General features: G+C 53.9%; 4 protein-coding genes and 1 non-coding gene across 5 annotated transcripts; 1 reads left to right on the top strand and 4 right to left on the bottom strand.

Moving 5' to 3' along the window:
• Positions 1-3,108: 3,108 nt before the first annotated feature.
• On the top strand, positions 3,109-7,793 carry NCLIV_064760 (Contig An16c0190, complete genome. (Precursor), related; the record flags this gene model as incomplete). The annotated part of the gene is made up of 9 exons (XM_003886027.1): positions 3,109-3,266; positions 3,750-3,840; positions 4,324-4,461; positions 5,137-5,229; positions 5,698-5,797; positions 6,388-6,617; positions 6,836-7,118; positions 7,305-7,372; positions 7,704-7,793. 9 exons carry the CDS (start codon positions 3,109-3,111, stop codon positions 7,791-7,793), a joined length of 1,251 nt encoding a protein of 416 aa, XP_003886076.1.
• A 1,358-nt stretch (positions 7,794-9,151) lies between these two features.
• On the bottom strand, positions 9,152-12,699 carry NCLIV_064750 (putative EF hand domain-containing protein; the record flags this gene model as incomplete). Its single annotated transcript, XM_003886026.1, has 3 exons — positions 9,152-9,252; positions 9,827-10,006; positions 10,479-12,699. 3 exons carry the CDS (start codon positions 12,697-12,699, stop codon positions 9,152-9,154), a joined length of 2,502 nt encoding a protein of 833 aa, XP_003886075.1.
• Positions 12,700-14,409: 1,710 nt separating this feature from the next.
• On the bottom strand, positions 14,410-14,481 carry NCLIV_t140009. Its single transcript has one exon. It is a non-coding gene; the product is annotated as a tRNA-Trp (tRNA).
• A 1,482-nt stretch (positions 14,482-15,963) lies between these two features.
• NCLIV_064740 (hypothetical protein) lies at positions 15,964-21,984 on the bottom strand (the record flags this gene model as incomplete). The annotated part of the gene is made up of 2 exons (XM_003886025.1): positions 15,964-21,329; positions 21,753-21,984. The coding sequence occupies 2 exons, from the start codon at positions 21,982-21,984 to the stop codon at positions 15,964-15,966; spliced, it is 5,598 nt and encodes a 1,865-aa protein (XP_003886074.1).
• Positions 21,985-24,669: 2,685 nt separating this feature from the next.
• Positions 24,670-27,636, bottom strand: NCLIV_064730 (hypothetical protein; the record flags this gene model as incomplete). Its single annotated transcript, XM_003886024.1, has 6 exons — positions 24,670-24,789; positions 25,528-25,593; positions 25,915-25,977; positions 26,507-26,615; positions 27,116-27,250; positions 27,569-27,636. The coding sequence occupies 6 exons, from the start codon at positions 27,634-27,636 to the stop codon at positions 24,670-24,672; spliced, it is 561 nt and encodes a 186-aa protein (XP_003886073.1).
• Between the last annotated feature and the right edge of the window lie 351 nt (positions 27,637-27,987).

The raw sequence follows: 27,987 nt of genomic DNA, 5'->3' as shown, positions 1-27,987 counted from the left end.
GATCTCAGTTCCAGTGAGCACACTTGCTGGCATGCGGCAGGGAGACCTTGGAAGGTCGCAGACTGCAGCAAACGGATGGGAAAAAGACACGAGCGGGTCCGGCGGAAGCGGCCGCGGGACTGTGGACACGGAAGACACTGGATTCTCCCCCTTCGGACCTTCAGCGTTTTGTCAACAAAAAGGAAACACAACCCAAACGAAAAGGCGTAAATGCGGCGGCAAATGACGTTCGTTTCGAAGGCTCCGACCGGCAAAAAAGGATAGACAGAGTCGCAGGAACAACCCTGCGCGCGAGTCTTTTGCGCCTCACAAGATTCGAGAGCGGCCGTTCTGAGTCAACTTTGGAACATTTTGGGGGCCAAAGTGGCGATCCAGACAAGAACGGCAACAAATGCGCTTAGCTGTTGTGGGAAGAGCTACTCTTCAATCGAGGGTGCTGGGACCAGTTCCCCTTTCCGCTCTACAACGGCACACAGAAAAAACCGGCCTTTCGTCAGTGAGACGGCAGCGGGAAGAGGACGAAGACGCAGTAACGAGGTGAAGACAGTGCAGAAAATCACCCGAACCGAGCAGTGCCAAACAACACCAGGCCGCAAAAACTGAGCATCAGCTGCGTCGTACAGCTCGGGCTAGACACGGTTGCCCACCGGCGGCCCCCGAGCACCTGCGAGCTCCACGTTTACGTAAAATCAAGCGTCTGTGGCGCGTGCTAACGACATTTCTCTCGTATAGTGAAGCTCCATGAAGCGTTTTTACGCAGCGGGGGCTTTCTGATACTGATCAGCTGACCGCTTGGAAAAGTGGTGTCTGTCTTCAGTTCCACTGTGTGTTCAAGGGTCAAGAAGTGTTGCCTCGAGTCGGTGCCATCTTGCCTTGCCGGCCACAACAGGGAACAGAAAAAGCTAGCGGTTGTCGCAAATGTTCACTTGCCATCTCCCTGGAAGGGATCGCGGTCTGTCAATAACGGAAAGGGATCATCTGTGTCTGCCGAACAAAGTGTAAACTCCACAAAAGCCTTAGTTCTACGCAGATATATGGCAGCTGTGACTTCTCTATTTTCACATGTCAACTGGCTGTGGTCAACGCTGGCGTACCTAGCGTCGTCCCTGATAAGCGCACGTCCCGTCAACTCGTACCGCCTCTATCTCTCGCACAGTGTGACTCGGGGTGCCTTCTCTTCATATCACATACATGGCGCTAGAATTTGCCGTTGGACTCGCTGTTTCAACACTTGAAGTCTATCGCTGTTCCGAGGCTCCCGTACGCATGAGGAAAGCGTTCACAAGCAGTACGTGGAGCCCGACAGCTGACTCGTCCCTTCTGTCACGACCTGGTAATCTTTGCTGAGCGTATTGGAAGACACAGGCGGCTGTTGCTTGATTCTTAGAATGGCAACGACCTGTGGTTAAGCAGAGAGAGGAGACGAAAATCTCTTTGCCAGCGACGGAGTTGTCGACAAGGCCGTGCCAGCCACTGGGCGCCTGACGACCTAAAGTGTTGCAGTGTCTTTGTGCACATTCGTGCAGCGATCTAAAGCGTTTCGCCCAACTCTCAGCTTCCAGGATGGAGGCGGTCATCCTATTGCGATGAGGCAGGGGATCACGCGCGCACTGAACTTTGTGAAACTGAACACATGTAGCACGAAGTAGGGACCATGGGGGAGGTCACGTACACCACTTAGGCTGAGAGTATTCTTATCAACACTCACACAAATTACCGGTAAATGTGCTGACAACGTCTTCTGTGGGTACGTTTAATGGGATGTTGAGATTTTTAGGCTCGCGTGTCCAGCAGGCTCGTAGGGAACGTTCTTGTACCCTGGAATTTGCAGAGACGAAGGGAAAAAGAGTCGTGCATTCGATTCTCTTGATGGATAGACATGGCATGTGTAGCCGGCGGTGAGACCGTTGGCCAGGAACTGGCCAAGCTAATCTCATGCTCGACACCTTGCTTCCAAGATCGGCTGAGAGACCAACTCTCTTCTCGACAGGAAAGCCTTTCGTGTCGTTCCATTAATTCTCTTCTACAACGGTCCTCTCCTGACGCGTTACAGAGCGGAAAAACGAGGCTGAGCTGCGGTAATCGGTGTAGCCTGCTGCATGCTTCAGAAACCAAGACAGCTCCAGAATGTAACGGTAGAAGCTGCAAACAAAGGCCTCCTGGACACAAACCCTGGGGAGTCAAGTAGGTACAAACAGGAAAGGACGAATTATCTGCATAGAGAAGGTTTTCCGCCGTTCCTGCACGTTGGTTCTCTGCAGCCTTCACTCTGAGGCAAAAAATGAAGGCTCTCCCCGCCTTGACTGTATATCTTTTCTTGCACACCGTTTTCGTCAGTTTCGTGTGCCTCGCCCGCCTCGGCACGTTTTCGCTAGACATCGAAGCGCTCCCCCAAATGTAGCCGTCTATTCGCTGCCACAGCGCATTTCAACGCTCCCTCTGTTCGCCTTCCTTTTCGCGAGCTCAAACCCGCCGGGGCTAAAACGTTCCAAAATCTGTATTGTCGCGACCTTTCTTCCCATCATCTTCTCTCCTTTGCTGTTTCACGGCGACCGTCCGGCGTCAGTCTGCGCCGCGTGTCGGCGCTGCAGCCTCCAAATCCGTTCCAACTGTCTACGACGTGCATGCGCGCGTCTGCTTTACTCTGCGCGACGGCTGTCTCGACACTTTTCGTTGTTCAGCAAAGATCAAAAAAGGACGCGTATAGCCGATTGCGCCATGACTCTCTTGAGAACTACCAGTTTTGCTTCCGCGTTGTTGCCTAAAGACCTGCCACGCCCATGCGTTGAGAGAGTGCCTCTGCCGTCCAGTTTTCTCTCCGGGTGGCCTTTCGCCCGCGTCTCGGCGGTGAAAACAGGAAAGCACGCTCGCCCCAATGCACCTTTTGAGCAACAGTCCGACGGGACACCCGAAAAACGGGTTCGAGTGAACTCTCCCGGATCTCTGCTGCGCTTAGTCGCAAGCAGCACGCGCAGTCTCGTCTCGCTCTGTTTGTCCGCGGTGTGCACCCGGATCCACGACGAAGCAGGGATTTTTGCGGTTCCACTCAGAACCTCCTCTGCAGGAATTGCTTCACTCCACCGAAACGAACATTTCTCTCGGAGAACGATGGCGACAAAGGCCTCCCTGTTCCAGGATATCGAGGAGGCTCCAGCAGACCCTATTCTGGGACTCGAAACTGCTTTCCGAGCCGACACCGACCCCAGAAAAATCAACCTCGGAATCGGCGCCTACCGCACTGACGATGGAAAACCCTACGTTTTCAGGTAGTCTCTACTTCTTTACAGCCGCAAAATCCGTGCTTCCTTAGGTGTCCATGGGTACGGGATGCTCCAACTCTACAGCGCGTACACGCGTATGCATACAATCTATATATATATATATATATATATATATTCATATACAGATGTATGTATATAAATACACATACATACAGATGTAGGCACATGTACGCACCTGACATATACACGTTGGCCTGTACGTTTCTGTTGAATACGCGCTGAGAAGCTACGCATACATTGTAAGTCTTCCTTGCATCAGAAGAATCGAAGAGCCGCTTTATGATGAATCCTGACAGCAGTACCATGTTTGTGTTTTGTTTCGTGAAGACGGAACTGTCTTCTGCTTTACTAGCCATATGCCGTCACCTAACGCTCTGGCCGTCTTCTTCTTCGCGAATCTAGAGCACCTCCCTCTTCTGCTCATGTAGTTGTTCGATCTGTTTGCCTTCTTCCTTTTGGTTTCCTCAGATGTGTGCGGCAAATTGAGCAGGAGATGGCTGCAGACCCGAATCTGTATAAGGAGTACCTTCCTATTGATGGTCTTGCAGAACTAAAGAAGGTACAGCCTCGACTTTGTCTGGCCCAAAACGGGAAGATTCCCAGCTTTTGGCGGCGATACCGTTCCGTGCGTTCCCCAAACAAAACGATGACGCTAGTCGACGAGTGTTCTGGTATTGCAAAAGCGAACACACGCAACGCCCCGGTTCACTGAAGGACGAGTGGTGTGCGTGGCCAATCAGTGGGGCGTCCTGCGCTATATCTCGAGACCACTTGTGTTCAGTCTGCGTGGAAGACAAATCTGCGGTCTGATGTACCTGTGGCCAGACCGAGACAGATCTTCTCATGGATATCAGTTCCTATTGAAATCGAGCTCCGCATACAGGCAATGGTACTGATGCTTCGATATATATATATATATATACAGGGTGAAATAGGACTTAGTGTCCAGTTGGTATGGATGGAGGGCATGCGGTTGTGGATACTCAATCCTGTGCTTGTGTTTCTTTGTGCTCGTCGACTCTACGCTTCCGCGTTTTTTCAGCAAACGCAGGAGCTCCTCTTTGGAGAGGACAGTCCCGCAATTGCGGAAGACCGCATCTGCTCGACGCAAGTTCTGTCGGGTACAGGAGGCCTCCGCGTTGCTGGCGAGTTTATTCGATATTTCCTGCCGAAATGCAAAGTACGCTGTGTTGATCTTGGCTCAGCTGCAATACATCGTTTACGGATAACAGAGAGAAAACCTCTGTTTCAAGTTGTCCCTTCATGCGTTGCTTTTCCCATTTCTTGTCGTTTCAAAGGCGAGAAAAGAAACACTCCAATGGGAGAGGGACGGCGTGGGGGAGCACCTAATCGTCCGTACCGTGAAACCTAGACGTATGTGTCGATAAACACGAACATGCCGGAAAGTGCAGTATGCTTCTTTTGATATGTAACTACGTACATCTACATGTATGGACACATATATGTCTAGATAGAGCTGGTATATGCCTGCATATGTAGTTGATGAATATGCTCACGAGGACAGTCTGCAGCGACTGTGAGTTCCGGGGGACTCGCCGCTCGGTGGTAGAGGCAGCGGATCTGCGTCGGAAAGAGTAAATGTGGCGAGGTCAAGATTCGCTCAGTGCCGCAGTCTGGTTTTCCTCTCGATGTGAAAAGGGCTAACAACAACGCGGGGCTGCAGCTAAACCGTGCTGTATGCTCACGCTCTGGCGCCTGCAGTCGTTTTCGGCAAAACGGGACTCTTTCGTACCGATTACCGGGCTTCCGCTGGAGGCGATCCCGTTTTCGATGCTTCTGTCGCGGACAGAATTTGAGTTTTCGCCCCCAAGCGGCTGGTTCCGTGTATGTACAGACCGTTTACATGAGCGAGCCGACTTGGCCAAACCACCCGAACATCTTCAAGAAGGCAGGCCTGGAAGTCGCAACCTACCCTTACTGGAATCCGGTGAGCGATATCGCAACTATGCTAGTTTGGTGCGAAAGTGTGTAAGCTGTTTCCACGAAATGGAACTCTAAACCGGTGCTTAGCCGTTTCCTGGCCGCTGTAGGCAATCGCCGTCCGTCGACACTACAGCGCACCAGGCGTGCGTTGACACGTGTGTGTGCATGTTGTCATTTATCCTTGTTTCGGGAACGAAATGTCGAGGCCTGTTTACGCTCGTGCTATCTTTGGTCCCGTCAAGCGCATCTCGGCCAAGACGTTTAGTACCTAAAGTCCGTAAGCTGGACGCTCATCACAGGACCGTGTGATCAAGACCCCACGTGCGTTTGTGTATACGAAAAGGGATGCTTGGTTGTTGGAAACTCCGGCAGAACTCTACACCTCTCGTACTTGGCATCGGTCTCACAGAGTGTCGGCTTTCGGCGCATAGCAGGGTTTTGGGCTAGGCTGCATGCTTGGTGTGCGCGGCAGGCGACTCGCGGCGTGGATTTTGATGGGATGAAGAAGACGCTCGAGGCTGCGCCTCCCTACTCTGTCGTCCTCCTTCATGCTTGCGCCCACAATCCAACAGGTGGGGAAGAAGGAACGCGTCAAAACCCCGTTCAAAAAACCGGTGCACACCAGAACCAATCCTATTGGTCTGAGTCAGCACCTGCATGTGCATTCGTGCATCGTCCACACGTCTTAATCTCGCCCTCGATCCTTTTACAACTTTAGACATGATGTGGTATACACGTGTTTAGGCGCTGACGCGTCAGGATAGGGATCATGGCCTGAGCACTTTGCGCGGCTCAGCGCCGCTCTCCTCTGAGGCGTTGAACACGTGGCTGACAGGATGTGTTCTTCCCTTTTTCTAGGTTAATCTCCCCAGGTGTGGTCGTGTTGGATTTGTCCTGGTTCCTCATATCCGCGACAGACCAACCGTGATGTTGACTGAGGGAACAGGACTCGCGGGTGCCTTGGCATTCGTGTTCGATCCTGTGTCTTTGATCCCATGTACAGACTTGTACGGCCTGATATGTGGAATTTCGTCGTATGCATATGGACCGGCGCACATTTACAGATGTGCATTTGTTTGCCGTGGTGGCGACACTCCGAGAAGGGTGTGATTTCGTTCCAGTTCCTTTCCTTTGGTCGTGTCTCGGTTCTCTGGTCGCTTAGGTGTAGACCTGAATGAGGCTCAGTGGAGAGAAGTCCTTGACCTGTGCAAACGCAACGAGTTGGTGCCGATGATCGATAATGCCTACCAAGGCTACGCCAGCGGCGATCTCGAGCGTGACGGCTTCAGCTCGCGTCTGTTTTGCAACGAGGGCAACATGGAGATGTTTGTTTGCCAGTCCTTCGCAAAGAGCTTGGGTCTGTATGGCGAGCGCATCGGCATGCTGCACATTGTAAGCCAGAATCCACTGAAGGGACTGAGGAAGCAGAGGAAAGAGTGAGACACTGACGGGCGAACGGGGACCAAGGCAACAGAAACAGCATCCTTGTCTGTCTTGTTCCTGCGAATTCCTGTGGGATGTTTCTGTAGCTGCGCATGCTGAATACTTTTGTGTAGGTTTTACGTCTGCGGTATCTTTTTTTCGCAAACTGTCTATCTGTACCTTTCCAGGTGTGTGCGAGCGCAGAACGGGCAAAGGTTGTTTTGAGCCAAGTGAAAAAAATCATTCGGCCCATGTACAGCAGCCCACCCCTGCATGGCGCGCGAATCGTCGCGCGCGTTCTTGGCGAGCCGAAAATGAAGCAGGAGTGGACCGCGGAGCTGCAAGAGCTGGCGGGGCGCATCCAGAGCGTCCGCCGCGCTTTGCGCAGCGGCCTGGAAGCGAAGGGAACTCCAGGAACGTGGAACCACATCACAGACCAAATTGGAATGTTCTCCTACACCGGTCTTTCCCGTAGGTGTTTTCGTGCGGCTGTCGAGGATCCGAAGGCTCCTGCCAATCTGCCTCCGTGTGCGCGAGTTGCCTCCGCGTGCTGCACTTGTTTGTGTGCTTTCAGAGTCGTAGGTAGACAAGACGCCGATTTTTTCACGTCGCTGACGCGTTTCTGTGTCCTTGATTTGCTGCCTTTTCTCTTTGCAGGAGACCAAGCAGAACGGATGACAAAGCACTGGCATGTGTACATGATGGGCAATGGCCGCATCAGTCTGGTAAGCTGAAACCTTTATCGCAAGGCGTTTTCAGGCCACGCAAACACTGTACGTGCTGCGAAGCGGTTCCTGCTCGCTGCCGATAGAGTCTTTTGTGTCGATGTGGCCGGAAGAGATATCTGGAATAAACAAAAGTAGATGAACGCATTCCTGGGCAGCTGAGCATCACGCTTATCTGTGGAGGCAGACTCCGGGTTGGTGGCGCATTTGGCGATGCTGATCCGCATTTGAGCAAAGCATTTCCTATTGGTGTAATTCACAGGGCACGCTGAAAAAAGTCCATCCAGCGTAGGTGCTAGCCAATGATCTCCAATGCGCTTGTTCTGTACAGGCGGGTCTCAACCAATCGAATCTGCCGTATGTGATCGAGGCGATCGACGACGTCGTGCGCACAGTCCCGGCGAGCCAATCGAATATGTAGAAGGCAGAGGAGCTGCGTGGAACGGGTAGATGGAGAGTGACTTCTCTATCCCAAAACGATGCGTGTTTTCGCCTGTTATCCTATTCAAACATTTGCAGGCAGCAAGGCCGCTTGTGTCTCAACACATACAGGCATACATGCATACATAGAGTTTGCAAACCGACTCATGGACGCTGAATGGCGTATCTGTCATACTTGGAGATTCACCGATAAAAAGATACATAGGCACAAGAGTGCCTATGGAGGTGGATCAACGTGCTCGCATATTAGTGGGCGTTCTTGAGACGCGCACACGCGTATCTGCGGTGTCGCTTCCCATTTCCGCAGACGTGTCGGCGGCCAGCGGCTGCAGACGGAGCTGTCCCTGTGGGGTTTCCTGGCGGTTCTGTTCTCGGCTCCGCCGGACTGTCTCCCGTCACAGCCGACCGTGCGTGGGCGAGGCGCGCGTTCGCAGACTCGACCGGCATGCAATCGAGTCGCTCGCAGGTTCCCGTGCCTCGAGGATGTGGCGTATTATCCGCGCACAAACATGGATTTGTAGAAGCTCGGCGTCGGGCACCGTAAAACCCTCGCCAGCGCCAGGATGTGAACCGTGAACCGGCTTCCAATGGAAATAGCTGGGCGGCGCAGATACATAGTCGACCATACATAGTGATATAGGCTTTTCCCCAGCAACCTCAACAGGCCAGCTGCCCCCACGAATATCCATTAGCAATTCCCCAACAGTACGCCTGGTTTGCACACAGTTTTTTTTCGTCGCCCTATGAGTAACACGGGCACCACAAGGGCTGCACGACTTCGCAACAGATTCTTGAACCGCACACAAGGCTGGTGAACGGAGTGCTCGACTAAGCAAAACTAGCGGAGACAACTCACCAAGACGGCGTCAAAAAACCCTCGAGGGGCCAGGTATCTATTGTACAGCAGAGATGAAAGTATATATATATATATATATATATTAATTAGCTTCACGAGGAAGAGCGTTATATCGAGCCTGAAAACAGAGGTGAGCCATGAGCTGGAGTCATTAGTCATTTCCCTAAAGCGCCGTATTAGCTGGAAACAATCGGCTGAAATCTCTGCAAACCTTCATCGTTCGTAGATTCTGCCCAGGCCTACAGGAATCGTTGTACGTCCTCTGCGTTAAATGGTAACAACAGCGCGCTTATCCTTAACGTTATCAATGGGTATCGGGTGTTTACGAATACAGAGGAGCGTTTGACGAAACCACCCTTCGGAGAAGAACGGCAACCATCGTCACTGTGTACTGCCCTCTCAGCGTTTCCGCAAAGAGGAGCACTGACGACGAGCAGAGGCGTATGGGCGACGGGGTGTCGGGTGTGAACCGCCTTCGGGTGTTATTTTTTGCTGAAAAGATTCCTGATGCTGTCGTCACCTATGACGCTCCTGCTGCTCCCCTTGTTCGCGCGGCTGTTTTTGCGCAGCAGCGATGCGCGGACTGCAAGAGAGAAAAGAAATACACAGCAGGAAAAAGCCACGATGTGTATGACAGCGAGAAAGTCAGAACTGCATTGTTTGCACAGAACGTTTTCACATTCATGAGGGAAACTCGCCACCAGAAGACATCCTTTAATGTAGCTTGAATCCTTCCCAGATGGTCCGTCGCACGCTGTAGGAAACACCGGAGAAAAGAGATCTTTAGCAGCAGAGTTCTTTGCTTGAATATGCGTTGTCAGTTTCACAGCCGAACCGTTCTAAAGTCATTTAGTTGCAAAACGTGGGAAACAGACAATCTTTTTAAATGTTTGTGCGTGCAAGTGCCGACGAATTGAAGGAAACTAACCCATAGGAATAACGAACAACGCAACCCTGTATCAGCGGGTAGACAGGAACGTTGGTGCACATGTGGAAGGAAACGCACGGCCACGTGCCCGTGGAGGTGTTCACAGATGCAATTTAACGGAAAGCAGACACGACTATCGGAATGCAGCCTTGTCACTCTCTCGAGGAGATGCTGTTTGATGGCAGCTTTGCCAGCTCCGTTCTCCGTGCTCAGTGTCCGCGATTCTCACTTCTTGTCGAAGACGAAGACTGGCGAACTTTGAGTTCGGGTCTCGCTCTGGACTGTCTTCGAGCTGGCTCCGGCTCAAAAACAGCAGCAAGTTCCATGATCTCCTCCCGCAGCTTCAATGAGGTTTTCCGCACTCTGTCGTAAGCGCTGAGGAATGTGGCGTAGTCGACTCGTTCTACAGCTGTGCTCATTCAGAAAACACAGTTTCTGCGTGGCGAAAAAGGTGTGCTGCTCTTTCGTCATCCACTCCACTGCTCCCCCAAAGAACCGCCGGCAACGATACCACCGACTTGGATAGCGTGACGCGGTTTTTCTACACACAGTTACGACTTCAGTGGGTGACCGACTGGTTAGGCGAACCCGTTGCTCGGCAGATACTGCGTGTCTCATGTTGGCATTGCGAACGCTCGCGTTTTCTGCCGAAGATCGACCTTTGCACACACAGTTCTGGCCAGGGATTGAAACGCCTGTTCTTCCTCGGCCCTCCTCGGCACCCCACAGGCGGCTACATTGTTTTAAAGCTGCTGCGACTGCGCAGCCTAACTCAGTACAGCGTTTTCCATGTGGCTGGGAAATCGCCCTGACACATATTTAATGAACTGGAAAACACGAGCCGGGGTTCGGGGGGCGACCTGCGCTAGTCCACTTCTTACTCGGGCCGACAAAGAGATTCATGTATTTGTCTACAACATTTTGTAAAGCTTGTTCTACCGCGGTTGAGGCGTCGTCGATCTCTGTCGCTTTCCGGATCATCTCCGTAAGGAGGAGCTGCATGTCGGCCGTGAGGATGAATCCGGATTTGTCCACGTCGAAGCGTCTAAAACGATTGTTCAAGCTTGTTTCGTGCTGCCGCCGGTCTTGGATCGCCGCACAGACGGCCATGGTTATCCCGAATCTGAGGAGTCTTATTTGTTGCTTTTCGGGAGACAGTTCAGCTCTCAGCTGCGTGAACGGATCGGGTACATCCGACGGAATGCTGAAGAGCGCCCTTGTGTCCGCAGAGAGAACCTTCTCGAGGCGGCTGTAGAAGCCTCCGTGGACAGGGTCGAGTTGCTTGAGAAAACTTAGCAACAAGTCCAGGTGACGAGACGAAATAACCCCTTCACCGTGGCAATCAATGGCGGAGAAAGCAAGCAGCGGCGTGAAAAACATTTGCAGATCGTCTGACCACACAAAAGGACCGCTGCTCGCCACAAACTTCCATGCCGGTTTGGCAAAAGTGACTCGGTCGCCCCCTCCAGTTCCCTCAACAGTTTCTCCACCGTCCCCGTTCCCCGAGGGTGGGCTACCGGCGCTGCCTGCTGCAGTGTCTGGTGATGTCAACTTTCCGCCGGACGAAGCGACGGCAGGATGCGTCGCGCCATCCGTGTCGGAAGGCGCCTCTGTTGAGGCCGGGGCTGACGCAGGTTTGCGGGCGTTCCCAGTTGAAGGGGATGCGAGACTTCCAGCAGGCGCGGCAGATCCTCCAGCGGACCCGGATGCTGTTTTGGTCCCTGTCGAGCTGAGGGGCGGCGACGAGGACTCAGCCGGTGTTCCCAGGACTTCTGCACTTACTTCATCTTCGTCGAAGGCTTCTCGAAGGGGTTCGTCTGCCCACTTTTTCCAGCAGATACCCACCTCGTGACATGCCATGCTCGCCTCGAACTGCATTTCGTCGAGGAGGAGGGCAGTGACGGCTTTCGAGCCGCAACATCTCAAGAGCACGTTCACTTGTCTCCAGCTCAGAGGCGTGAGGTCGTGTGCCGTTCCCCATCCTGCGGCTGCGCTCGATTTCGACATCCTGGAGGACCGCGTTCCGCCATGTCGCGCTTGCTGCGTCGCGGCGCCTCCGGACCTTTGCTCGGCGCGGTAGGCTTCCGGATTGCACACGCGCTGCAGCAAGCGTTTGAAGTTCGTCGATAAGGTCACGAGCCGTTCGTCGATTTGCTCAGAGAAAAAAACTTGGGTTACCCGGTCGTGGTACGCTCGCACAGCGGCATCGTCAGCGAGCGACTCCCAAACGCTCTCGGCTGCCCAGACCACTCCGTCTAACTTGTGAAGCCCTTCAACGACGACAGAAGGCAGCCCCGCGAAAAACACCGGTGAATGGGGCCCCGCCGAGGCCACCGTCGCTGCGGGTCGGATGAGGAACGGCTGACTCGAGGTTTGCGCGTCGCCGCTCTGTTGGTCCGTCCCGTTTGTTTCGATCGAGAACTTGGCTGAGGCCGTGATGACCGTTGCACGCTTTTCAAGACGAGACAGCACCTCGCCGATCAGCAGCACAGATGGAGGCGCATCCTCCTTCAGCAGCGCAACGCCGCGGGCAAGAGCCGCCAAAAGGAGAAATACGGAAGCAGGGTCGACTTGCGGCTCTTGAGTCCAGCAGAGCAGTCGGATGCAGTGCTCCATCTTCTCGACAAGTGCCCCGTCAGACAGGAACAGCAGAGAGGCGAACACTGCGAGACTGTCCACCTGAATGCGGGGGAGCTCCTCACCCTCTTGGTTGCCGTCTGCTGCGTCATTGGCATCTTGAAACGGCGCAGTGACGGTCGAAGCTCCTGCGGCCGAGGCGGCCGAGCCGCGCGAAACGGCGCTCGCTTCGTGCGGCAGAGCGTGTGAACGCCGGTCGTTGGTGCCCGTGAAAAGTGCAATGAGGTGGTGGCGAAACGCGGGGTCTGCAAACTGTTTGCACTCAGACGCGAGGTCATCGCAGAGATCTTCCAGCGAACCGGAGTCGAAAATGTGCAGAGTCTGCGACTGAGACCGGTATCGCCCGATGCAGTTTACAGCACTCGATGTCGTCAGACGCCGCAGGACTCCGAGCGGACTCGTCGAGGCGGTTATACTACTTGGCGCCGCCCATACGGGGGCTTGGCTGCTCCCGGTGTTGCCCATGAAGGCACGACGAATCCCGGTAAAGCGAACGCAAGCGAAACAAGGCAAAGCTATCTCGCCGCAGGGACGTGATCCCTGATACGATGTTGGTGTCTGACGACACAATTGGAAATGGAAGCCGTCGGGCAACTCGGCTGCCGGTTTGGCAGACACTCGACGACGGCAACGACAAAACCCAGGTGACAGCAATGCCTAATGGAGGCCTGGATCATGGCGCAGCGGAGGAGGAAAGGATGCTGCGCTGACTCTTGCACAAGGCAAGCGTCCTCGCAAACTTCCATACATGGAAGCTGAGCATGTGAAGCCTCACAAACGGGGCTCGCCACTGAGGCATACCGAGCCTCTGCACGGGGGGAAAAACGGCTGTGTCTTGGTCGGTCAGACAACTCCTTTTCGATCACCTGTTTGCCTACTGCATCTGTTGTAACATCTGAAGAAGCTCTCACGGACACAAAGACTTGCGAAATGCGCGTCCTCTGGGACGAGTCTTCTGCTTCTTTCAACCTCCAGGCGATGTATTATTCGCAAGCGGACCACCAGCTGTTTCCCCAGTAGGTCCGGCGCAGGCCGCTATAAGTTGCACATGAACGTTTCTCCGAAAACTTAGGGAGGATAAGTTGTTGTGCTGGTGACTGATACACAGTTCGAACGATCGTTCCATGTATTCCATGGGAAACGGTGGAGAGGTTGTTTCCAGTCAACCACGATGCGAGGAGCGCGCGGGAACGCCCCAGGTGTGTACACAACGAGGAAGACTTGGCTGAACACTCGTCGCAAACTGGGAAAGAGCAGAAGAAGGCTTTCATTTGCGAAACTCCCGAGACGTAGGGAGAGCCATGTGATGCAGCTACGAAGGACTGTCTGATTCCTCCTCAAGTGCTACTCAGACGAGGCAGCTTATGCTTTGTGCCTGCATTTCCGTGCGTGATTCCTCCACAAACCGACCAAAGATACTGTTGAATCTGGACCAGTTCCGGCCCGCAAGGCAAAATCGTGCGTGCGTGTGTCCAATACGGTTTTGCTCCTTTCCGGAGCTAAGGGAAACCACGACTGTGCGTGAAAACACCGGAGCTTTGCCATGAGAGCAGGACGGTGCGGGGCATTTCGCGCGGTGGTTTTAACTCGCACCCCTGTCATTCGAAATCTCTTGTCTCCGGAATACAAGACGGGATCTTTTCACTCCAAAGGCCTGCTCTCAGTTCTTTGCCTACTCCTCAAAATCTCCACAGGGCACACAGATCGCCCTAAGCTGTCTCACGGGCGGGCGGGAGACTGAGAGGGGGTCACACGGACCCGGGGATTTATTGCTACACCGTCCGTTACTGATGCGCTGTTCTTGAATTTCCTTGTGAAGACCTTTCCTCAAGAAGAACGGTAAGCCTCACGCTCCACAGGTCCAGCTTCGGATCTCTGGCGAGAAGCGAGACGGTGACGTTCTTCCGTCCTGTGCTTCGGTCTGGGCACGCCGCGACTTTGCGCGATTTCGCGCAACCGGAAGAAAGCTTCTCCCTCGAACGTCTGGTCGTGGCTCCACATCCAGAAACTCCGTTGCGTGTGTCGAGAGGAAATTTGTCTTATCTTTGCTGTTTACAGAAGGAGGAGCGCTGTGTCCTGTGAACAGGGAACATTGGAAGACTGGTTGCTGCAGACGCACGAATTCCCCGTCCAGAAAATAGACAAATCCTAAAAGGAGTTTGTTTTAACTTTGTGTGAGCCCAGAGCGACTCGAACGCCCAGCCTTCTGATCTGGAGTCAGACGCGCTACCATTGCGCCATAGGCCCTGAGGCGCGGTAGGCCTTTGCAACAGGCGGTGGGGCAGTCTACCGGGCGAATGACGGGTGAAAATTCGTCTTCTTTCAAGGCGTTACTTGCGATTGTGAATTGAGTTATCGTCCTTTCTGTCACACATCACTGTCGCAAGGCTCCTACACACCTAACTGGATTGCGAAGTTTCGTTTTATGCCCATAAATACGATGACGCAGGAAGACACATGCCGGCAGAAGTTAGGTTTGTAAGGCACACCTGCGAGAAATTAGCATTTTCGTCTGCGATTGAGCTGCCAGGTTGGCGATTTTAGCCCAACTCTTCAAAACCATATCCTGTTTCCTGCGCACGCCTCGCAAGGGTTTCGAGATGCTTGACCACAAACTGATGGAAACGCCTTCTTACGTGTGCAGTTCCTACAGGGTTAGGATACATAGCAGTAGACACTGCCCGGAATCCTGTTTCACTTCTGCATTCCTTTCTTCGTGGGGATGGATTCTGCAGTGTTTTTGCCCGCTGTCCAACTATGTCATGCCTTCATGTCCTGTAGACGCGCCAGACACACCGGTGCAAAACTTGGCACAGCCGGAGCTCGGGCGCACTTCATATTGTGTTGACAATGCAGATCTTTTGCTTTTAACTTGCTGCGAAGACGCGGTTGACTTCCTGCAGAGGAAGGGACGCGTACCGTACGAGGGAGTTTGGTGCCTGCGGGCATGGCCTCCTACAGGCCGGATCGCGCATAACAGAACACTGCTTGCGACAGCGACTGTGCTGCTCCCACTTATTACACGCACCGCGCAGAGGACTATACAGATATATACGCCTTTTAATTTGTACATGACACATGCGTCTGTTTAGCCACATGATGCGCATACCATTCGCATTGTGGCGCTGACCGCTATAGTGCGGTGCACGCATAGCGTATGCCAGCACAAAATAACACGGATCCGGTAAGAAAAAACATTCAATATCTAAGAAGTAGAACGCCTCATAGTGTAGACAACAGAACAGCATACACTGAGAACATCTAACAGGAGTCTCTCTAGCAGCTGCAGTGTCGAGGTGTGAGGCTGCCTCAGCCGTTCCTCTGTGGTGACAGGCACAGTTTTTTTTTCAGAAACCGGTGGAGAGGTATGTGACCAGCCCCATATTCGGTTCTTGGCGTTCAGAGGTGCGACCAACCGACACAGTTCTGGGTTTCCCATTTAATCAGAAAGCTTTCCCAAACAAAACAAGAGACAACAAAGTACCTGTTGCACATGAAGAAGCTGCCTGACTCTTCCACACCGTAGAACGAACAGGTGGAGGGTCAGTCTCTCGCGGTACACGCCACGGACTGCACACAACCCACTCTCTGAGGCTGGAAAGTGAATCACGGAAGTCGACGCACGAAACTGTGCGGAAGGGACAAACGCCCCCAAAGACACGATTGACCGCGAAAGAGGCGAGACACAAGTCCCACTTTTCTGCAAAAACCAGATCTTCGTCGAGCGGTTTAACCGCTGGGCTTTTCCGTCAGTCTTTGCTGATGCACCCGCTGGTGCTTTTCTCGAAGATCATTTGCCTCTTCCATAGCTTTCGTGACCAAAACTAGACGCTTCATGACTTGTCTCAACTGCTGTCGATATTGAGCACACTTGGCGGCTAGACGCCGAGACGAGGCGCATTCTTCTGAATACAGTCGCTGGAGTCTCTCGACGAGAAGCCCACGCGACTCTTCGTCCCCGGCCTGTAACCCCACTCTCCTTTTCTCGTCTATCACCTTTCTTTCCCTCCCTTGTTCTCTCAGACTCGCCACAGAGAGTGAAGATGGAGACGTGTCTGCCATAGTCTCAAAGCCCTCTGGCGGCGGACGTGGCTTTCGCGCTTGATCTTCCGCAGCATCGGTTTTGTTTCCTGAAAAGCAGGACGTCAAGCTCTCCAGCTCGTCGTCTCCGTCACACGTTGTTGACACACATTTCTCCCGCGTTCCTGCTTCAGGGTGGCCCATCTCTTCGACGTCTTCTAGACCCTTGGAGACATGCCGCCGGCCTTCATCCCTCGGCGCGTCTCCTGAGTGTCTGCTCTCTCTGTCGAAAGCAGCTTGCACACTGGACTCTGGAACGTGAGTTCTCTCCAGGTACGCGAGTTTCTGTTTCATGCGCCCATTTTCTTCTCTGTTTCTTTCCAGTTCCTTCTCTTGTGCCTTTGCACGCTCGACCGCCGTCTCTCCTCTTCTCTTCCAGTCTGCTATCTCTCGCTGCAGGTGCTCGACGCTTTCTGTGAGCCCGCGACTTTCTTCTACGCGCTTGGACAACTCGCAGTTTTGTTGCGCCAAACGCTCAAGGTCTTGCTCCATTTGCTTCCTGTCGTTTCGTTCCCGTTCGAGCTCGGCCCCTAGTTCTCCTTCTCTCCTTTTCGCTTCCTCGAGCTCTCTAAATGCCTCCGCCAGCGGCTCTGCTCTTCGCTCCTCCACGCGGTTCAGGTGCGCTTGAAGGGACAAGTTCTGAATCTCGAGCTCCTCCTTCTCTTTTCGCAGCCTCTCATACGCCTCCATTCGCGCTCTCTCGCGCTCACACCAACTTCGCCTTTGCTTCTCCACCAGCTGCTCTGTCTCCTTCAAGTGGCGGCCTACCTTTTCTTGCTCAGCATCCCATTTCTTCGCCTCTTCAATGTAAAATTCGCACTGACGGTTTAACTCCGTCTTCACCTCTCCAAGCTCTCTCATGTATTTATCTCTCTCTTCCTCCAGCTGCCTCTTCTCTCTTGCGTGATGCTCGCGCTCCGTCGCCATCTCTGTAGCGGCACGCATCAACACTCTCCTCTCTTCCTCAAGCTCCTCTCTCTGAGCGAGACACATCTCTTTCTCCTCCAGCTTTCGTCTCGCTTCAACATACACCTCAGTGGCTTCATCTAGTTCCCCCTTCTGTGCTAGGTATACCTTCTTCTCCTTCTCCAGTTCGTTCTTCTCCTCCTGCAATGCCTTCGTCTCCTTCTCCAGTTCGTTCTTCTCCTCCTGCAATGCCTTCGTCTCCTTCTCCAGTTCGTTCTTCTCCTCTAATGCTCTCGTCTCCTTAACATGAACGTCTCGTTCTTCCTCATGTTGTCGCTTCTGCGCGACATATATATCTCGGTCCGCCTCGAGCTTTCTTCTCTCTTCAGTGTACGCCTCCGTTTCCTTCTCCAGTTCTCGCTTCTGCTCAAGGTATATCTTTTTCGCCTCCTCTAACGCCTTCTTCTCCTCTACATGCAACTCTCTCTCTTCCTCAAGTTGTCGCTTCTGCGCGACATATATATCTCGGTCCGCCTCGAGCTTTCTTCTCTCTTCAGTGTACGCCTCCGTTTCCTTCTCCAGTTCTCGCTTCTGCTCAAGGTATATCTTTTTCGCCTCCTCTAACGCCTTCTTCTCCTCTACATGCAACTCTCTCTCTTCCTCAAGTTGTCGCTTCTGCGCGATATATATATCTCGGTCCGCCTCGAGCTTTCTTCTCTCTTCAGTGTACGCCTCCGTTTCCTTCTCCAGTTCTCGCTTCTGCTCAAGGTATATCTTTTTCGCCTCCTCTAACGCCTTCTTCTCCTCTACATGCAACTCTCTCTCTTCCTCAAGTTGTCGCTTCTGCGCGACATATATATCTCGGTCCGCCTCGAGCTTTCTTCTCTCTTCAGTGTACGCCTCCGTTTCCTTCTCCAGTTCTCGCTTCTGCTCAAGGTATATCTTTTTCGCCTCCTCTAACGCCTTCTTCTCCTCTACATGCAACTCTCTCTCTTCCTCAAGTTGTCGCTTCTGCGCGACATATATATCTCGGTCCGCCTCGAGCTTTCTTCTCTCTTCAGTGTACGCCTCCGTTTCCTTCTCCAGTTCTCGCTTCTGCTCAAGGTATATCTTTTTCGCCTCCTCTAACGCCTTCTTCTCCTCTACATGCAACTCTCTCTCTTCCTCAAGTTGTCGCTTCTGCGCGATATATATATCTCGGTCCGCCTCGAGCTTTCTTCTCTCTTCAGTGTACGCCTCCGTTTCCTTCTCCAGTTCTCGCTTCTGCTCAAGGTATATCTTTTTCGCCTCCTCTAACGCCTTCTTCTCCTCTACATGCAACTCTCTCTCTTCCTCAAGTTGTCGCTTCTGCGCGATATATATATCTCGGTCCGCCTCGAGCTTTCTTCTCTCCTCGGAGTATGCCTCGGCGTCTTTCTCCCGTTCCTCCTTCTGCGCAAGAAATATTTTTTTCTCCTCCTCTAGTTCCTTCTTCTCGTTCAAACAGGCGTCCGTCTGCTCCAGGAGCTGCAGCATCTGAGCCGCGTGCATTTCCCTCGCCCTGAATAGGTCGGCGGTCTCTTTCGCAAACGCTTTTCTCATTTCTTCCAATTCTCGCTTCTGTGCCGCGTAGACAGCCCGAGCCTCGTCGAGATCTCGTCTCTCCTTCGCAAGCGTTTCTCGCTCTTCGAGTTCTCCCGTCTGTCCAACACTGGTCTCTGTCTCTACATTCGGTCCGCGTCTCCGCTCCTGAGGCTCTGTGCGCGAATCACGGAAACCCTCGCTCAGCGCAGAACGATGAGGGTGTGAGGCGGCATGCGTTGAGAGGTCCAAAGGCGCATCCGGCTGCTCCGAGTTCCCGTCCTCTCCCTGACCGGAAGAAATGCAGAGATAGTTCAGCTCGCCAGCCTCTCGCCTCTCTTGTCCTTCCCACAGGGTGTCGTCTTCGGCTCCTCGTGTCGTGCACAGGTCGCCAGAGGCTGCAGCCACTGCTCGATCTTTCTCTGCGTTCTCCTGATTCTCTGTTTCTCGCCCTCCGATCTTTGTCCTCACCGCGTTGGTTCCCCTTTCCTTTGTCGCCTCTCCCATCGTCTCTCCTTCGCGCTCCTTCTCCTCTTCTTCCCCCTTTGCCTCCGCGCTGCTCTCAGCTGCGAGGCCGTTCTGTTCTTCCCGGCCCTTCCCTTCTTTCTGGTCTCTCTCGCTCAACCGAGTCTGGGGAAAAGAGACACTCGCATCGCGACGCCCGCCTGTCTCTCCGGCATCTGCTTGGGCGTTGTGCACCTCGTCCAACGCGCAGTCCGTCGGAAAGCGCGGCGTCTGCAGGCCTGGCCCCGGCTCTGCGCTGTCGATCTGCAGAACTGAAGAAGGCAGAAACGGAGTCGCGGATGCGAGGCGCGCCCCGTGCGTTTCTCCGCGGTCCTCACAGCACTGCCGAGACGGCTGCGCCGAGGCCTCGGCAGCGCGGTCGTCCCCATCCTCTGCGTTTTGCGACTCGCCTGAGGGCGAAAAATGTTCGAGGTCGGAATTCAGACCAAAGCCAACCGTCGCCCGCCGCCGCCGCTGCGTCTCCACCAACTGCGACTCTAACGCGTCGTTCCGTCTCTTGAGCGCCTCTAACACCTGCTGAATGCGCCGCATGCGTTCCTCTTGAGTTTCGGGGAACCTGTGCATTCTCCGTTGCTTCTCATCTCCGTCGCGAGCAGATGCATGCCCTCCTACGGCCGACTCGTCTCCACCTCTCTGGCTCTTCTCTCGCTCAACAAACACCAGCATTCCGGCGCTTCTCGCTCGCACGCACTGCGCGAATCCAGCGCCAGTCGAGGGCGATTCACCTCCGCTCTCTCCGCGGGATTCTTCCCCTTCTCGGGGAAGTCGCCTTGGTCCCTGGTCGTGAGCCTCGGCAGCGCCCAGAGGAGCGGAGGCCGCCTTGGCTGCTGAACGGGTGAGAGGGAGAAGATCCGCATGCGTCGCTGTCGGCGCGCCTCCCTCCAGTTCGGAAAAAAGGACCAGGCGCTCTGCAGATGCGCAGTGACCGACGAAAGATGAGACCGAGACGGCGTCCAACGGGAAACGTGGCGCCTCACCCTTCGCAGAGGGGGAAGCCTCTCCCGAGGCAAAAGAGGGCCGAGCAGCGGAAGCGGAGCGACCAGATGAAGTGGAAGAATTTGCGGAAGCAACAGGAGATGCGGTTGACGGTTTCGTGGGCGACACAGCCCGGGGACAAGCATCCCCAGAAAAGGAGAAGATCGACGAGGCGAGGTGAGACGACACGCCTTCGCCTGGCTCGCCGTAGATAGCAGAGACGTCGAGGGCAGAAAAGTTAAACAGGCTTTCAGGCAAATTCGACGCATGCAAAAGATTAGAGGAGAAGAGCGAAAGATCCTCCGCAGCCCTGGGGTTGGCCACAAGCGCCATGTCTTGTGGAACAGCCTCCCTGGGGGAGGAGCCAGTCTGATGGACCGCTGAAGTTTTGAGATCAGAAACAGAAGACGACGGAGCGGCGAGCGGACAGGAGGGCGAGGAGACAGACGGAGACGAGGGACGCGGGCGAGAAGTCGGTGGCTGCGGCGGCTCCGAGGCGTTGCATGCCTCGAAGACGACGCCTGCTTCGTCAAAGGGACTGGCTGAGACAGACTGCGAACGCGACGACGACGTCCGCCGCGTTGAGAGCTCCGCAAACGAAGAGGGGGACGGCGGGAGATGCAGAGGCGGGCCAGGCTTGCGGAGGCCTTCAAGACAGCCCTTCTTCTCTACAAGCTGAGCTGGAGAGAAGGCGAGCGCATCTGTCCAGTTCGGACATAAAAACGACGGGAAAGGAGCGTCTTGCAGGCGCCCCGCCAAGCGACAAGACAATCGCCGCGAAGGAGATCCAGGCGACGCTGCATCCCGCGCCGTGGGAAGAGCAAAAGACAGGGAAACCTCAGACGCCGCTGAGGCAGAAGATGAGGCGGAATTCGTTTTGCAGTCGGGTAAAGGGAGACTGCGTCGCCGTTCTCTGGTGATGACAAGGAGCTCGGGTGGAGAGACACCAGCCCGGACTGCGGCCGCGGACGCCGCAGCGGCTACTGCAGCCGCGGAGGCTGGCCATGGCGAGGCAGCGGCGGCCGACGAGGGCGGCGGAGAAAGAGCGTCTGAGCACGGAGAACGGGGAGAAGAAGTTGCTGAGAGGAAGGAAGAGCTTCTTCGTCGGCATGAAGCAGAGAGCGGCGCGGCTCGCACGCCTTCCGCGTCCGGCGTGCTTCCCGTGCGTCTCGGCGTGGGTTCTGCTTCGTCTTCTGGGCGACACACGGACACCCTCGAAGGTGCTGCTGGCGCCGATGCACAAGACGGAAAGGACGAAACGTCCAGGCAGACAGCGCGAGAAGAACAGTCCGGTGAGGTGGTGTCGTGGCGCTGGACGCTCGCGTGTCTAGATACATGAGCCTCAGCGCCAGGCGCGAAGCTGGACCGGCGAAAATGCGCTTCATCGACGAGACGGCGAATGTTTTGCTCTGCAGGAAAGGGAAGCGCAAAAGGAAGAGAGCGGACAGCGGGAGAGAGAGAGCGCGACTCACGAGTCGCTTCGGTCCCGTGAGGATGCACAGTGTGCTGGCTGCATCGGCTCTCTTCCAGAAGAGAGGGAGACTCGACCTTCTTCGCTATGTGGTCTGAGAAAGAGGTGCCGACGGAAAAGGCGGGTTTCCGTGTCGCTTCCCAGTTATAAGTCTCCCTTGAGGCCGGAAGAGACGGACGCGTTCTCTGCGAGGGAGCCGCTGCACAGAGAGACGGCGACTGACCAGGCTCCATCGTTGCAGGAAAGAATGACCACCGGGAGGAGGCGAAGAAGCGAACGGGGCAAACACAAGGGGGGACGGGCTTGAGAAGACGCCAACAATGAGCGGGCGGTAGAGGAGGGAAGAGTGGAAGAGGCGAGCAGGACAGCGAAGGGAAGGCGAAACGGCGGATGAGATCCGAGACGAGAGAAAAGAGAAGAGGGGAAAGAGGGCTTGGAGACGTAGACGAAAGGGACAACGAGCTGTGAAACAGCGAGAGAGGCAAGAAAGTCGAGGACGGGGCTTCTTTCTCGCCTGCCTGAGTACCTCGGCTGTACGAGGAAAACGGCGGTGTCAGCTTTCGAGGAAGAAGCGCAGACGAAGAGAGAAAACGGGACAGAAAGAACACGAGAAAACGTACGGCAATGCGGGAGACAAAAGGGCGAAACCCGCCACAACATCGAGAAGCACAGGGAAAGAATGGAGAGGAGACGGCAAATGCTCCTGCTCCGCGTCCGCGACCGTCCTTTCAGGAGAAACCCAAGACGGCACGCAGAAAAATGCTTGCAAACAGAAACCGTCGTTTCCGCCGTATGTGCAGAGGAACAAGCGAAGCGACACGGGAAAACAAACTTTTCTCAGAATGACAAAACGAACGAAACACACTTTCTCTTGCAACTCGCGGCCGTCTCAGCCGTGTGCTCGTCGCTGTCTTGCCACCCTCCAGCCTCCCTCCTGAAACTTTGCCCACAGCCGTCTTGTCTTGGAGAGACACGGCGGCGGAATGGAGGTAGCCTTCATTTGGTAAGTGGAAGAAAGTAGAAAAGAACTCTCCTTGGAGGAAGTGCTTTGCCCGCTCCTTTATGCTTTCAAAAAAACGTCTTTTCCGTTTTCCGCATCGCGCTCTTCGTCGCTCGCTCCCGTCCTACCAGGAAATCCCGCCGCGCGCCTGCATGCAGTGACCATCAAACTGTACAGTCCGTCTTCTTTCGAGCCTTCACAAATTCCAGAGAAAACATCAATCTCCATTGGGTCGAGACATGCTTGCTAGGAGCACTTGCTTCAATCAAGGGATACACAGAGCTGTGCAGTCCCTCCGGACTCTTGCACACGTCGATTGACATCAATACCTTTCTGTTATACGTAAGAGGCATATATATATATATATATATATATATATGTTATATATATATATATATATCATATATATATATATATATATATATGTATGTTATATATATATATATATCATATATATATATATATATATGATTACATTTTTCAGGCACATATGTATAGATAAGAGGTGATTCTCACTAGGTTCCTGCTCCTATTTTGCTCTTAATGGTATGGAGAGACAAGGCTCTTTCTCGGATCGCTTCGAGAATTTTCGTTTTGAAGACTAGCCGGGAAAATGGTTCCTGTGGAAAAACGAGTTCTTTCCTGTCTGTGCCGCTCAGCCCCCACAGACGCTGTAGGGTGTCTCGATTCCTGGGATTTGCGGCCAGTGTTCCCCTTTCCATTGTAGCAGCCACCCCGAGCAGAACATTTTTCTGGCATGCCAGGACGAATTTACCGCTTTCGCGGAGCATTAGTTTTCCCGCTGGAACTGACATCGAAATCGAACAGATGAGGAACTCGCTCAAAACGCGAACTCTCTGCGTGATCACGCGGGAGGCAGCTGACGCCGCGACACCGCACCGGCCCCATCGCGCTCGCTCCCTTGTGAGATCGGCAAAAGACGCCTTTTTGTGTGTTTGTACGGAATAATTTCTGTCTCTTCCCTCGCTGGTGAACCTGCTGAAAGCCCGGTTTATCGCAGTTAGAGAGGGACGGAACTCTGTGACAGTGTGCGGTTCCCTCACGAACAAGAAAAAAGACTTTCTCGAGCCGAGGACAGGACACACGCGCTAGGAGAGTCGCTAGACATGAAGACGTAGCGACAGGGTTTTGGCAGTCGAACACTGCGCATTTCGAAAAAATTGGAAAACACGACGACAAAACTTGGTTAGCTGCCGCAGTGTCTCCTTTACCACTGGCGCCACAGCGGCCTCTCCGTCCCAATTGCTCGGGCGTTTTAAAGAGGCGGAGAGTCAGCGAAGAAAGGGGAGAGAGAAACCGTGAGGACGTGGATCAGCGAGAGCGCTCCTTGATTGCGCGTTCTCCTTTCAATGAGAAGTCTTCAGATTACCTCACGGCGTCTCTCTCCCCCTGCACGCGCCGGTAAAGGCAGAGTGACAAAAGATGGCGTTCACAAGTCGCAGTTCCGATTTACCGCATTTCCAACACTCTCAGAACCACCGCCCTCTGCCCCGATGCCGTCGTTGACCCGTACACATAGACCCGGCACATCGAGACTCGCACCGATGTGCACAGAACGTTGCCTGGTTCCCTATCTGGGTGTCTGGCTCCAGAAACACAAAGAAATATACAAATCTAAATATACACATATATGCCAGTGGACTACACCCTGGCCTCAGCTGCGGTTTCTGGAACCCAGGGAGAATAGACAACCGACGCCTGTCAACAGTTCTCTTCGTTGCTTCGTCTCCATCTCGGATTTCGTCTTCGCTTCGCCTCCCCTTCGCTGCCAGCCGTTCTTCTCCCTGCGTCTAGGCAAAAAACCACAGATGTGGCGGCTGGAAACATGCGCCGCCGTTCCTTCTTCCTTCCGCCTTCTCCCTCCGCTCTCGCCGCTTCACCGTATCGTGCCTTCCGGTCACGCGAAAAACACAGACGCTGGTTTTCGAACGCGTTCCTCCTCGTTGCCGCGCCGCCGCTTCTCGCCACTTCGCCCCGCGAAGAACAGCAACGACGGGTCTTGGTAGAGAGGCGGTACCTGAGAGACACATGTGCACTCAATGTGTTCCGGGTGCGTTTTTCCTTGTGTCAAAAGAGCGAGGAACGCCCTCTCGGCGGTTCGCGCTGGCCGTGAGTTCTCGCGCCTCGTTCGACGCAGACACCCCTTCCTCCACGCAAAGTGCCGCCATAGTTCTCGCCTCGTCCTGACTTGCTACCCACAGGAAAAACTGTGTCACCGACTCCCCGACTGTCTACAGCGCGCCCAGCGATGAACGGCGCTTTGTCGGTGTGCGCCTAAAATGCAGCCGAAGTGGAATAACCGTAGCGTCGTAGGATGTGGAACTCCACCGCACGTGTAGACTTCCTAAAAAGCAGTTCGGTGGAGGGTGGGGTACAGTAATCTTAAACAACTTGACCTTTTGCATCGCTTTTTGCTGGAGGAAAAGAAACGCGAGGAGCTACAGTGGAGAGACAGTCTCGCTCGTTTGGTGTATCGGCCAGTCCCATATCTGAACTTTTTGGGGAAGCGCTTCGCTGGCGAACTCGGTCGTCGAACAGGAAAGCACCTTAGCAGGCGTTTCAGCCTGCGCAACCCGGCCGGTGCGGCCACGCATTTTTCCCTTCTGGAAGAACCAGCTCCGCCTGGTGGTGAGGATGGCAGAAGGCGGTCCGAGGCTCAAACGCCGCTCTCACGAGCGAAGGCGCGCCGGCAAAGAACAAGGTTTCGACACCCATGCGAGAGAGAGGCGAGCCTGCCGACCTCGAGAGGACTTACCCAGAGCATGGCCCGGAATTTCGAGGAATTGCTCAGGTGCTCGTGCTCGAGACGCACAACTGTCCACTGCGCATGCACACACACAAACACGGCGAAGAGAGAAGACACAGAAGGCAGGAATGAGCTGAAGAAAAGGACAGAGCGGACGACGCGCCAAAACACCGAGGGGACAGAAGGGCGGCGACCACGCCGAGACGTTAGGCCGCGCGAGAGAGGAGACAGCGGAGACGCAGGAGGCGCACAGGAAAAAGAAGGAAAAGGCCGACGGGGAGAGAGAAGCAGAGCGAAAACTGCGAAAGAGTAACAGTCCACACAAGCAGTAGAGACCTTTCACCCGTCTCCGATCCCGCTGAGTTCTGCCTCGCCGGAATGTAGCTACCCCCTTACCGCTGCGCGACGACAAATCTCCATCAGAGATATCAGGAGAATGAGCATGTTTCCGCTTATGGACTGCATGCGCGCAGCGAAATACGAGAAGGGGAGAGGACAAACGCGTAACGAAACGCGCAAAGCGAAAGGAAGAAACGGAAGCAGCGAGAGATCGCAGAGACCAAAGAACCGCACACACACTCATGTGCGTGTGTGCGTCTGCAGAGATATAGATGAAAGAATATATAGCAATGCACACACACACACATTTCTACAGATGTGCCGGAGTATCTGTCTACATCTATCTATATCTAGATCCATCTATAGTTATAGCTATCTACTTTTGCATCTATCTATCTATATCTATCTACCTAACTCTACCTATATCTACCTATATATCTATATCTATCTATCTACACCAATATGTACATCACTATATATCTAACTCTCTGTATATAAATGTATCACTATTGCTGTAGATGCATTTCGCAGCTCGTGGCGTGCGGTCTCGGGCGTGCGCCAGTGCGGGGGGAACGGTTGCCTGTCGGGTTTGAGAGCGCGCGGGAGTTTGCAAGAGCCTCAGAAATCGTTCGACAGATTTTCTGCGTACATCGAACGTGGATGGCATGAGGGTCATGGCCCAGGTGAGACGCCCGATGAGGTTGCCGACGGCGATGCTCCGATACATCCACGACGGGTACATCAGGCATCCCCGCGTTCTGAAAAGAGGCGCAGCAGCAAAGACAGAGAAATGGCCACACGCGAGAGAACGTGACAGCATCGAGGGCTGGCCACTGAGGCGCACAGACCGCCACAGAGCTGTGCAGGCGCAAAGAGCAGGAGAGGCGAAGTGTAGAGACCGGCCTCGAAGGGAGCGAACGGGAACCCAAGCGGAAAGGAGAGACTTGGAACCACAGGCCCCGAGACAAAAATGAGGAACAATTCAAAAACAACTCGATCAGAAAAGTGCCGCCGTTGTGTGTGCGAACAGAGGGGTAAGGGCACAACCAACTGTACGCCAGGAAGGAGACCCCGAGAAAAACACAGCCAGATTCGCACAAACATGTTTCATATACATGGACGCATAGATATCCAGGCAGGGATATATGTCGAGTGGAGGCCGCAGGCTCTCGAGTTGTGAAATGCAGCTGAAGGAATGCAGGGGAGGGGGGGGGAGTGCGTCTCCGAAGGGAAGCCTGCATGCAGCTGCAGTTCTCACCTTATGAAATGGTCGGGATCAGGCATGAGTCCCCAGTCCACCTTGATGTCCCAAGCGAACATGTAAATCGTCCCGAGGAGATAAGAACACACCCAGATGAGGCAGACGCTGTAGGGGGAGACACCCAGGGTTTGCCTGTTTTGCCGAGCCAAGATACCAGAGAAAGGACACCGATGAAGAGAGCCGCGGAGAATGGCTGCGACAAACACGGACGGTGCAGAACCCCCCGCGGGGGACAGGACTCGGGGAATCGCAGGCTCCTGGCGCTTCAGAGAGGAAGCGGAATGTTACCACCAGCATTCTGTTGGAAGGTTCGGGAAGACTGAGGAGGATGCGAACAGAGAAAGAGAAACCGAGGGGGAAACGGAGGAAAGAAAGGCAAAACTTGGACAAAACGCACGCGTTCCGGGGGTGCGAATAGAGGTGCCCTGGCAGCTGGTTTGTGGAACCTACCACGGGACAGAGTTGCAGAAAATGACCAACAAGCCCGACACGTATTTCGCTGCATTCAGCAAGTGCATGCGCTGAGCTTTCCGGTCGTTTCGGCTTCCTCGGTATCTGCTCGGCGAAGCACAAAACAGATACGCAACGCCACTCTGAGACGACCCAGACCGGACATCCACGTGCGCAGGCAAAGACAGTCACGTGCATATGCACGCAAGTACATGTACACTCGTACGCGTATCACAGCATACATACATACATACATACATATGTACATATATATATATATATGTATATGTATATATATGTATATGTATATATATATATATATGTATATATATATATATATATATGTATATATATATATATATATGTATATATATGTATATATATGTATATATATGTATATATATATGTATATATATATA

The sequence above is a fragment of the Neospora caninum genome, chromosome XII (assembly GCF_000208865.1).
Source record: "Neospora caninum Liverpool complete genome, chromosome XII".
NCBI classification, from domain to species: domain Eukaryota; phylum Apicomplexa; class Conoidasida; order Eucoccidiorida; family Sarcocystidae; genus Neospora; species Neospora caninum.
This window is presented reverse-complemented; position numbering and strand designations above follow the sequence as displayed.